The sequence below is a fragment of the Siphateles boraxobius genome, unplaced genomic scaffold (assembly GCF_051911475.1).
Source record: "Siphateles boraxobius isolate OS27281-9 unplaced genomic scaffold, OSU_SipBor_1 9, whole genome shotgun sequence".
Classification (NCBI taxonomy): domain Eukaryota; kingdom Metazoa; phylum Chordata; class Actinopteri; order Cypriniformes; family Leuciscidae; genus Siphateles; species Siphateles boraxobius.
The window spans coordinates 1,686,980-1,699,915 of NW_027509219.1; the positions used below are offsets into that span (position 1 = coordinate 1,686,980).

The 12,936-nt window shown below is 37.4% G+C and overlaps 1 protein-coding gene across 1 annotated transcript in view; it reads left to right on the forward strand.

Annotated features, from left to right (window-relative positions):
- The window catches only part of bin3 (bridging integrator 3), a 68,415-nt gene that overhangs the window by 34,188 nt on the left and 21,291 nt on the right, over positions 1-12,936 (forward strand). Inside the window, exon 6 of the mRNA XM_077223718.1 lies at positions 4,391-4,431. Coding sequence (XP_077079833.1) covers positions 4,391-4,431 — 41 coding nt within the window. The remainder of the gene's footprint in view (positions 1-4,390; positions 4,432-12,936) is intronic.

The window sequence follows — 12,936 nt, forward strand, 5'->3', positions numbered from 1 at the left end:
TCCCCCAAATAACTATGTTTAACTTTATCTCTGTTTTGTACATCTCAAAAATGAACCAAAGACCAACTTCATTTCTGCCTTGCAACACCTTCTAACCCGTGTTTATTTTCAACTTTTGGCCGAGAAAAATAGTTGTGTTTCTGACTTTGGCAGAAGTACGTTCTGTCTTCCCTCCAGCAGATTGGGTATGAGTAAGTTTTTCTCACAGCAGACCCCACGCCCTTCCACACTCAGCGTGCACATGCATCTTCAAATGAGTCCCATCTCTGCGTTGCTATCTTCTGTTTCCTGCTGACACTGATCGTTGTCTTTCTTCCCTCTCATTTCCCCACATTGGAGTTCAGTCCTTTCTTTTGAAAGTGATTGAGAGCCCTTAAGCGATACACTCAGCACTGACTGCATGTCAGAAGAGTAGCACTCATCTTCTCTGGTCTATCGCCTACACCCTCCGCCCTGGAAACTGGGTCCTTCACGTGACTCGCGCCAACATTCCCAATGCATTGAGCTCTATGGGGTGAAACGCCAAGCCGCAGCACTGCTCCCAGCGTGAAGACTTATAACATGATGTTATAATGCTTGCTTTGAGCATGATGCACGATTTCTACTTTGACACATTCTGCTGACCATTCAAAGCTCAGCTATTTATTATTTTCAGACTTTAACTGTAGAACAATGAAGGCTAATTATGGCTTTTAAGGAAAATACACTGTTGTTGTTGTTGTTGTTTTTTTGATGCATCACACCTTATCTGTTCTAAGATTGGATATGTTACCCAATCAATCATTCAGATGTCTTGATTTGTTCCATATGAGAATCTTGAGAGGGTTAGTTTACCCAAAAAGGAAAATGCTGTTGTCATTGACTTTTATCCTTCACGCTAAGCTAAACTTTCTTCTGTGCCAAAAAAAAAAAAAAAAATTACTGCTTCATAGTGACCAATAACCTACAAAAAAATTGCAGCATAATCATTATAAATCACCATAAAAGCAGTTAATCTGACTTTTTCTCTGTTTTCCAAGTCCAGTGAAATTATATTGCAGCTTTGTGTGAGAAACAGACCAAAATTGAAGATGTTATTCACTGATAATCTTTCTTCCAGTCAGCTGTTAATTCCACAACCAATGCAACCAGGTCATTTTAATAAACTGGCTGATCAATACTCACAAATTAGTGATTCATTCACTCATACAGCTTTCTAGTTTGATTCACGGATTCAGTGTTCTCCTGTTAACAGCTCACTAGAAAGGAACATTACCTGTGAATAATGACATAAATTTCAGTCTCGGCTATCATGCGACTTCAGATCTGCAACACAGAAATCGCATTGATTGATTTCACGATTTCTTTTTTGTACCTTTTGTGTTCCTAAAACCTTATTTTGTTTATCTATCTATCAACATGATCCCCCATTTACATAATACAAATATATTCTTTTGTTGTCCTGATGACATTTACAGTAATTTACTCCATATTTTTTTAATGTGGTTGCCGTCAGCTAATAATCAAAGCCAACAGTAGTTGATCAGTCAAACACGTCGTGGATGCAAACCCGCCAGTGTGAGATACACCACGAGTGCCTCTAGCTGTAATGCAATCCGCAGCTCGGCAGATCTCAGAAATAGCAGATTGAAGCCTGATGCAAATATCCTTGCTCTCCGCTGACCCCTCTGCCAGATTCACCAAAGCCAAATGCTTTCTACAGCGCTCTCCTCTTCGCCTGAGCACCGTTTTCTCATACTCCACTGTATGGGCACTTGGCAGGCGAGCGGCGCTCTATCCGTGGGCGAATAGAGATGTTAGCACAGCTGATTTTTCAGCTCTGCATTTTGCAGTGTGCTGGTGTGAATTTCCCTCCTTAGGATGCTTGAATGGTTAATAAGACTTCCATGAATCACATAGCAAACCTGCAAAAACTCCCCGTGTTCTTCAGATTGAGAGGTTTTGTCACGGTAGCCAAGCAAATCATATTTGTGTTATATAAAGATAACTAAGCCGATTTCTTAGCTCTCAGTCGAGGGTAAGATGGATTGCCCCGGGGTGGATACAAATAGGCAGGACAATGTTATGATAATAAGTGTAGCTTCATTTTTAGGCCTTCACTGGGTATTTTTAAGTCATGTTTTAGCAGCTTTAAGGCTCTAGAGACTTTAATGTTTAATAACTAGCAGCCATGATGGTGTGGAGGAATATCGATTTTTCCAGGGTTTGTATGCATTGTATGTATTTTTGGGTGTTATGTATTGTGTGTGCGGTTGATCTCTGGCCCCTGATTCACACACACACACATACACACACACTCTCACTGGAGTGCTTTCCTCAGGCTGTTCTCTCATCATATGGATAAACTTCCCCATCATTCCCACCATCTACTGTATCTCTCCATTACACTTCTATGTACTATTGCCTTTGTCAACTGAGAAGTAAATCCACTTGAATGAAATGTTTTATTTATATTTGGTTGTTTTTTCATGTACGGGTGAACTCATGACAGAGGTTGATCTTTATTAAAACTAACTGATGTCAATGTTTATTTAGGTTTTATTAATACGACGGTTACAGTACAAAGAGATGCTTTCATTTAAATGTGCTACTTTTCAAATGCCTGAAAATATAAAATCCATTATCATTTTTTTTTAACTGATATTATTTAAATATTTATTGCATTCAAATAATTTATCGGATTTTACACACATTCAACTCATACCAAGCAATTTTGGTCTTTATAAAGTTAGTATACTTTCCTACCAAGAATACAACAGTTGTCAATGAAAAGCATATTTGAGGTGAAATATTAGATATGTGATGTGTACAGAAAATAAAAATCAAGTGATTAAAAATCAAAATCAAAATTATTTCACTGAATTTATTTATTTATGATTGTTTTTGTTGTTGTTGTTTTTGTTAGGATTTACAATAAAGTGTATGGTCTACAATAATACATTAAGAAGTACATTTTATTTATTTATTTTAGGGTTAACCCACAACTACAGCTAATCATAAGTTTACAATAATTTATTTTAAAACCAGAAACATTTATTTATTTGTTTATTTGTTAGGTTTAGGGTTGATTTGAGCAATAGTGTACAACCAGAAATATGTAATAAGAACGTAAATTGGGTCAATTAATTATTTATTTATAGCTAGTTGTAGTTGTGCATGAACCCTTAAGCCATCTATAAATAAATAATTATTAGTTTACTATTTTCTTTCTTAATAAATATGTCTGGTCTTATCAAATTACTGTAAACTTAGGTTAGGGGTTAAAGTTTGCAATAATATGTTAAGACCAGACATTTTTATTAAGAAAGTAAATTGGGTCTATTTATTTATGCATTTATTTATTTATAAATTAGGCAATTTGTCTTGCCACCACTCAGAATTCTTATATTTGAGTTTTGTTTTATCTTTTTGTGTACGGCTATTTATGACTAGTAGTACTTTGAAAGAAGGCTAGCTCGTCTTGAGTGAATCCTCGTGTTCTGGGGTCGAGTTGTATTTGCTCTCAGTGACTGACTCTGCTCTCAATAGCGAGTGAGTTGTTGATTAGCTCCATAAGCTACAACCCTCTGATGGGCCTGTCAACTTGTGCTCTGCTTTAACGTTCCCTGTTTGCTCTCTTCTTGCATTGTTTGCCAGGTTAGGTTAGCATTCTGTCAGCCAACCACATCCTATTGACATCTCAGATCTGCAATGTAAATGATGTTTTGCAAGTTTAAGATTTTAATTGTGTGGCAACTTTTAAGACTTTGTTGGTTTGGGGCTTGAGGCGGCAATGCGACGTTCGTTTACACCCATTTAACTCAAACACCCCCCTTCCCTCATCTCCTCTTCCTCCCCCTCCTCTTCTCTTCTCCTCTCCAGCCCTGACACCACATGGAGGAACGAGGGGAATATAAACTGTTATTGTTAAAAATGTTTGTTTGCAAAGAACTTTCATCTTGTACGGCGGCCCACCCTTCTCAGGGTTTTCAACTCCAATCGGGGCTGTGCTTTCATGTGCCGTCCCTCGACGATTCCAGCCTTTTGTATTCACTGCTAGATTAATATTCACGTCTTTTTCGCTGATTTCCTCAGGCCAGGAGCACAATAAAGAAACAACGTCACAAACTTTTCCTTCGTACTTCTCATTTGAACGCCAAACGCGCTTCGCATTGATAGGGAAGGGGCGTCAGCTGTTGATCTTCTAAACGTGGGGGTCATGTCATATCCTGTTGCCAATTAGCTTCACTGAGAAGTTTTTGGGATGTCAGTTATTTATTTATTTTGATTGTTCTGTTATGTTCGACCGTAATCATCAATGTAATTTATTTTGATGGTTGTCATTCAGTTATTAGCGATTCATCTTTTTCAGCTAATGTGTATGTTTTTTCTTTTTTTTCTGTCTTTGCAGGTCAATCAGATTCAGAAGACTGTGATCGACCCTTTGAAAAAGTGAGTGCTCTTTTTGCTTTTTATCGAAAAATGTACAAGCAGGTTCTGTTCCAAACACTAGTACACTGGCTGTTTAGGCTGCAGATTAAAGTGATGCTCCACCAAAAAATGTAATGCCACCCGAGACACATGTGACTTCCTTCTTCTGATTAACACAATGATTTTTAGAAAAATAATCTATCTCACATCTCACTCATATAATGCAAGTCAATAGATGAACTGAATGTTGAAACTCCAAAAATCACATGCAGCCATCATGATGGTAATCCATGAGACTCCAGTGGATGAATCAATGTCTTCTGAAGCGGAGCCGTTTGTCAAAACAAAACATCAACAACAATAACAAAAAATAATATTTTAACACTTATTTAACTATAAACAATTGCCGAATACACATTCACAAGAGGGTCGAGTGTACACTTGACATGAATAGTGGTCGACCTTTTTTGTTTGTGGCCCATGGCACGACTTCTAACAAACAAACAGCAAACCTTATCAACGATGGTGATAATTTAAAAATGCCTATATATTGGCCTTTGCGATATATCGGTTGACATAAGTGGAAGTGCAGAGGACGTCACTTCTCACATGAGCTTCAAGATGCATTTGTCATGCTTCACAACGCACTTATTTTTTATTATTTATTTTTGCTTTTTAGAGCGTGGCATAGATAGCTTAGTAACATGAGAACATCAAACTAGTCTTAACTAGACACGATAAGATTCCAGCAACAAGCAATTTGTCTGTCCACACCAGATGTGACACGACTATGAGATCCGACAAAGTCAATAAAAAATCACAACCAGTCAGAAGAGTGTATGGGCGAATCTCTCTGCAAATGCACTGCATTAGCAAGCGAATGGATAAGTACACAATACAATTCAGAAATGTTACATCATTTTAACATTATTAATAAATACAGAATGACTGATATAATCTTGTCATAGAATACCCTTGAGTTCACAGTTTGAATTTATTTTTGAGATCTGAGGGGGGTCCGGCCAAAAAGAACCAGAGAACTGAATTGCAAGTGTGAAGACACCCTAAAATAGAGAATCCCTTGTCACTCGTTGGACAGAATCTGTGATTAACATGGAAAAGATCGCATGTTGCAGCATCACCTCGCGTCTGGTGGGACACTTTAAGTCTAATGAATAAAGCATTCTGTATCAGGTGTGAAATTGCTGCCACGTGTGTTTCATTGGCTAAGTATGCTGCCTATGTAGGGAGTAGACAGTGAGGCAGCTCAGGATTTAGAGCGGAGCTGTTTTGTCTGTCATTGTTTCAATCTTTTTTTTATTTATTTTTTATTGGAATTCGAATATCAAATATTTTCCAAATGAGCCATTATCCTCCACTGAACATCTGTCCTGGAATAGGTTTGAGTCACAGTTGCATTGACTGTCCATATATGCGTGATCTTAAGTTAGTTATCAATGCTGGCTGGAATTGTGTTATTGTCTTTAAACACCTGGAATCAATTTGCGTGTCCTCTGTGAAAAAAAATCTGCGGTTGTTCCATTTCAGTCGGAACTGATGTGTTTATTTCATAAAACAACTACAGCCAGGCTGCCACAATTAATAAATATGTCGAAGGTGTGTTAATGACTCTCTTAGTCTTTCAGGTCGCCAGACTTCCTCTCAGCTGCGAGCATTAAAAGAGCAGAGCGTTATATGAGACATGGTCTGACGGCTGCAGGTCTGTCCTGAATGAAAGAGTGTGTCTGGAGGAAAGTTTATTTGGCTGTCCGCCCCTCCACTCCTCTCTCGCCCCCATGAGTGCTATTCCATGCCTCGTTCTCTTGTGGGAGGAGCCGGAACAGGAAGCAGGCCTTAACGAGAGACTAGGAAGAGGAGACACTCCTAAAAAACGCCTGTGTGTGTGTGTGTGTGTGTGTGTGTGTGTGTGTGTGTGTGTGTGTGTGTGTGTGTGTGTGTGTGTGTGTGTGTGTGTGTGTGTGTGTGTGTGTGTGTGTGTGTGTGTGTGTGTGTGTGTGTGTGTGTGTGTGTGTGTGTGTGTGTGTGTGTGTGTGTGGTTTGTTTGTTTGTTTGTTTGTGGATTCTTGGAGGAAGTTCTTACTCTAATTTCGTTCCTAAAGGATGTGCTGATTTGTGTTCAATTATATAAGAAATAATTATATTTGTTTTTTATTACTTAACCATTCACCACAAAGAGGGTTTGGTCTCTATCCACTCTGGTGAAAGCCGTACAGCTGTCGTGTGTGTGTGTGTGTGTGTGTGTGTGTGTGTGTGTGTGTGTGTGTGTGTGTGTGTGTGTGTCCAAAAAGTGAGACGAGTCAGGAAGATGGATAGAAAGTACATTCTGGTGGGGTGGGGTCTGTTGTGAAGTGTGTGTGTGTGTGTGTATGTGTGTGTTTTTTTTTTTTTGGTGGCTGGACGGAATGGTTCTCATTTCCGCTGGATGGTGGGTGTGTGGCGGACGTGTGTGTAGGCTCTTACTGTGGCCTCGAGCCCAGAAACACACACTCATGTACACGCAAATACTATGAGCACAGAAGAGGCTTTAAACAGCAGAGCAGCATATACTCTCTCTCTCTCTCACACACACACACACACACACACACACACACACACACACACACACACACACACACACACACACACACACACACACACACACACACACACACATATGCAAACTTACAGCTGACCACTTCTAAATATGACTGCTTGGAAATGATGGTAGACATAGTCTTGAGTGAATCTCACAGTTGTTGAAAATATCTAGATCATATTTCTCCTCAAAACTAAAGAATCACGTTTATTTTATAAAAACCAGTAAAGATTTCACAGCAAAACATGTCCCTTCAGGTCGTGGTTCACAATTATACTAAAATGCCTTTTACTTGCCAAAAAAGTATGAACTATCAGATCAGGCATGGTGTAGATTGTGTGCAACAGTGTTTTCAGCAAAGTTTTGATCATGTTGATACAGTAATGATAAATATGATACAGTAGGCCTTATAGGGTTAAGGTACACAGAGTGATTTACAAATGCAGATCATGAAAATTATATTTTGCTTTATAGAAATGAATATTTTTTTAGGACCATCAGTATGTTATTATTATTATTTTGTAGCATTGTGACACTTTACATTTGATTAGTTTTGTTTGTATTTAAATAGGTTTAAGTCACTTAATTATGTATCATCTTAGTTTTGTTGTTGTCAGTTATGTACATTGGGGTTTTATGTTGCATCTTGTGTTGTTAGGTTAATGTTTATAGTATTATGTTAGTGTTGTGTGTGTTATCTCGATGGTGTTTTGTATTTGTGTGTGTGACACTGTGCACCTGCACATGTTAATATTTCTCTCAGCTTGTGGAAAAGCTACTTGTGATGAACTTTTATTCATCATGTGGCTTTCTCTTTCCCGCCTGTGTGTTTTGGTGGTTGTCAGTGTATTATAAATGTAGAAAACAGAGATTTTACAACATTGACTCTTTCAAACGTAGTATGCATCCATATCCTCATGTTTAGCTTTAAACAAAACCACAATCTTTAAGCCATCGCTACGTCTCGGTCTCGCCTCCAGTGGAATCCTTAAAACACACTCTTTGTTTTCTGCTGAGCCGTAACACATTTAATCAGCCATAAGCCAAGATACCATGAAAGACAAGATTCCATTAGTGCATGAATAGATCAGTGTTTCTTGTTTCTTTCTCGTTGTTCTCCCAGTGTTCATGGGAGGAAAGTGTTTATAATGTGATCCTTCTGAAAAGCTGTTGAAACTCTAATGGCTTCAGACAGATGTCGGATCTCTTAATGTGATAACTCATTTCTAAACCAGGTGAGTGCGTGCCTCTCGCTGTGAGTGTGTGTTTTGTCTGCGCTAACAGAAGTCAGCAGCGAGTAGCACTCTATTATATCTACTGGGCGATATGCATTAGTGGGAGGTTGTTTTGACTTGGTTCATTGAAGTCTTTGTTGACCAAGACAAGATGAATTTCTTTTTCTTCTGATATGTTTCATGGAGTGATATCTTGGTAATAGTGACGCTTGCCTTGGCAAACACCAATTACTGTTGCTCATATATAAGGGTTTATTCAAATCAAAACTCTATGTATTCTGCTTGGTTGCTTAACTTGTCCTGTAATGTTTGTGCTACAGCCATGGATGATACAGTACCTCAAATTATACTTGCTGAGGAGAGACTTCTATAAGTGATCAGACTTAAAGGGATAATTCACCCCAAAATTTTAATAGTCATATATTTTTTTCTGCAGATCAAAAAAGATGGTATTTTGATGAATGTTTCATCTGTTTTGTCCATACAATGAAAGCCAATGTGGTCCAAAACAGCGCAGTATTGAAAACCATTGATTTCCATTGCATAGACAAAACAAAACGCACATTATGACAGGACACTCAAAAAACCACACAAAACAAAAACACAACACATTTAACATTTTGCAAACGCTTTTATCCAAATCGACTTACAAATTAGGAGAAAAATAGAAGCATAAGGTCTGTATGATGACAACATATTCATTTTTGTCTGCACTATCCCTTAATGATTTTCACTTTCCAAATAAGAAAAATGGGTGAAACAATCCTTTAAACTTACATTTGAAGGAGGGACCCGAGCCATAGCTAGATACCAGAATGCCATAGAGACTTGTGGGTGGGCTCTTTTGACTTGGGCAAGTAAGTAAACACCCTAAACACCCTTGCATTGTTAAATGCCAGCAAAGAGCATTCGGTTTACAGTCTCCTGTGATGCTTAAAAGGGACACTGGGCTGGTCAAAGATGTGGACCAGCTAGCTTCCAATTCTGATTTATAGAAATAGAAAAACTATAATAAAGGCATTCTCAGGCATGACACAGCACCCAGCATTCAGATTACACCCTACCGCACAGTGAACTTGTTAAACTCCTGCGCAGACGTACTGTCACACTTTCCCGCTGACCGGAGCACGGTCATCCCGTCCAGACTCTGGTTTGGCTCGCGTGTGTGCGTGTGTGTGTGTGTGTGTGTGTGTGTGTGCGCGCGCGCGCCTGACTTCGTCCAACTGTTATTTCTGCCATTCTCTGTCAAGCAGCCACCACACCCGCAGCCAGACTAGACGGGTGTTAAATTATACAGCCGACAAGCGAGGTGGAGCGCAAGTGTGTGTGCAGTCACGCGGATCTTCATTGACACATCAAGAGAGCTTTTAGACAGGACGGGCGCGTGACCTTGTGTTTAGCTTGTGCCGAGTCAAACGGGCCGTCCTCTAGCCAGTCTGAACCGTTAGTCTAGATTACAGCGAGTGTTTTTAGATTGCTTACTTCCAAGAACACCCACTCATAAACTGTCATTATAGACAGAGCCTGCTCTAAACCTGCGCTCAGGGGACAAAACTTGCAAATTCCACACAACATGATCAAGTTCGAAGGAATCATTCCCCCTAAATTGGAAATTTATCAAGGTTTTTAGTAGGGCCGCACGATTTGGGGAAAATATCATATTGCGATTATTGAGGTCAATATTGCGATTGCGATATAATAAACTAATGGTTTCATGAGTCAACTTGCTTTGGTTCTAAAGCAAAATGCACACGCATAGCCTATTAGTGATAATTCTGAAATGTGTATTTGTCAACTCAAACTATCAACAATTAAATGATTGATAACACCTATAGTGATCAATAAGCCATTGATGTCTGGATAACGCCCCCCCCCCCCCCCCCCCTAAACATTAATTATAGCCATCCAACATTACAGTGATTACATCATTACAGCTATTAGCTATTAATTTAAAGCTATTAATTTTTTTAAACATTTTTAAGCCTTCAAAAAATATAACCGCTTTTGTTTTAATTTAAGTGAACTTCAAACAATTCTCACATAAAACCATAATAAATGTCATATTTACCCGTGCCCTTCCTCTCTAACAGGTAGGACATACAGTAATTAGATAAAGTTATCAAACAGTCTGTGCTGCATAAATTATATATAGACTAATCCTTATTAAAGCTACAAAAGTTCTTTAGTCAAAAGCAGTGAGTAATTTTCTCTGTTCCCTTTGCTCTTTGATTAACTTTACTGACAGAAAGCTTTATTGGCTGCTGGCCCTTTAAGAGCAGCCACTGCTGACAGAGACGCGGATCTCACATGCGCGTCATTCCCTCACAAATCTTTACATCCATCATAAGACTGCTCTTATGTTATGAAGATACTCGACAAAACGACATTTTGGCATAATTATATGTGTTATTGTTCGCTCAAGCGCGAAAGAGAACTGTATTCTGGCGTGTGGACTGTGCATGCACATGATACTGGCGCGCGTTTTTCTTTCTGTGAATCACAGTCTGCGTTAAAGGGGATCTATGCAGTTTTTTTTTTTAGCTTAACTGAACAGCTTCAGAGTTATTGGAATGGTTATATGAGCTTTTTCGGGTTGAATGGTGCCCGTCTCGCAACCCCCAATCTGACAGCGTGAGGAACTGGATAAGAGTCCCACTCGGTCAGGCTTCACTGTTAAAGTTGATTCCTGCGATTATCAGTTGTCAATATCTCACATAATTATCAGGACATAAATAAGCCTACACGTTGTAAATAGTGTAAAATAGTGCAATTTGCAAACCATTATGATAAATTGCAATAATCATGTCTAACGACATCATAACGGACATTGTTACGAAATAATGCGACGTACATGTAACTTTATTTATGTCATCTGGCATTTTGTAATGTTTACATAACACTCAAAAAACACAACTTAATTATACAGTAGGCCTAGGCTATAGGCTATTTACTTGTAATTTAGCTGCAATCATGTAAAAACGTTATAAGTATAGTGCGCCTTTAACAGCACTAATTTGTTTATTTCATATAAAATCGCAGCATTTTGCGTTGTATAATCGCATAGGCTTGGCATTGCGATTGCGATATGATTAATGGTGCAGCACTAATTTTTAGTGATTACAGACTAAAAGTGAAAACGAAAATTCCCCAAAATTAATTTTTTTTAATTAACTCTTTCCCGCCAGCACTTTTTAAAAAAGTTGCCCGCCAACGTTTTTGATCATTTTCAAAAAGTTTTCATGGTCCCCAGAATATTTTGTTGTATGAATATCTGAACATCTGGTTTTATTCTAGCTTTACGCATTCTTATTTGATCAACACTTGAATGTGGGTAAGTTTTATTAAAAAAGCAACATTTTAAACAAAAAGCTGAGAAAATTGTGTTTTTGTAAAAGACTACATCCAGATGGGATTCAGATTGATGATCAAAACACAGATGAAGTAGATTGAGTTCATCAGCACCCCCAAAGCTTCACAGTCCTATAAATCTTCATGGGTCAACATTTCATTCAGTAACATTAGGCAGTTTTGATTTATATGCTGTTTAATGTTGATGATCACGTTATTTTATATTTGCACATGATTACATATGCTGTCGCTTGTTTCTGCTGCTTCTTCGCTTGTTTTGATCAGGAGATTCCTCTTTCAGAAGATGTCTAATAGCGCTTGAACATACCTCTTGCAGAAGCTCAAAGGTGCTGCGTAACACAAGAATGAACCTCATTGGTTCTTGCACATCAAGCGAACATGCTTGAACTATCTGTTCAACATATAAAGCGATCAAGTCTCTTCAGAAAATTTGGAATAAACTGCTCGATTCCTATAGATTAGTTTTACAATCTCTTTAGAGAAAGCTCTGAGATTTCATTAAATTATCTTCATTTGTGTTCCAAAGATAAACAAGTCTTATGGGTTTGGAAACATATGAGGGTGAGAAATCAATGACATAATTTTCATGGGTGAACTAATCCTTTAAATTTTAGTCATAAATTATTCCTTTTATGTTTTTTGTTTTTTTGTTTTTTTTAACAGCTAGTATATTTAAGGCACCGTTAATGTGGTTTGTTTTAATGGGTTTATGTGAAGATTGTTTTAAGTTCACTTAAATTAAAAGTTAGAATATTATTGAGCCTATTAAAAATCATGGCTTTTAAGTATAATGTAATGTTAAATAATAACTAATTTCATACCCAGAAATTTAGAAAAATTAAATCCATTTAATCCATGATAACACAAAATAACATTAGAAATATTTAAAATATACCATCTTGGTTTATTCTACATTCATTTGGAGATTTAGTGTGAAAAAATACATTTATAAAATAAAATTTTATAAATCTAAAAAATGTAAGAAAGAATAATGAAAAGTTGTTGAATGGTAGGACTTTTATCCATCTTTAAATCTAATTCTGATATACTGATATATATATATATATATATATATATATATATATATATATATATATATATATATATATATATATATATATATATATATATATATATATATACATGTTTTTTTTCTGTTTTGGTGCTGTCTCCACCTCCATTTCTTTATATATACTGTATACTGTAGTTTATGTACGAAAATGGTCATAATGACTATGAATCTATTTTGGATAGATTTTGCCATTTTAAGTTAGTATTATGTTTTATGATGTATAATCCAGTTGTCACACTTCACCTTCATATCAA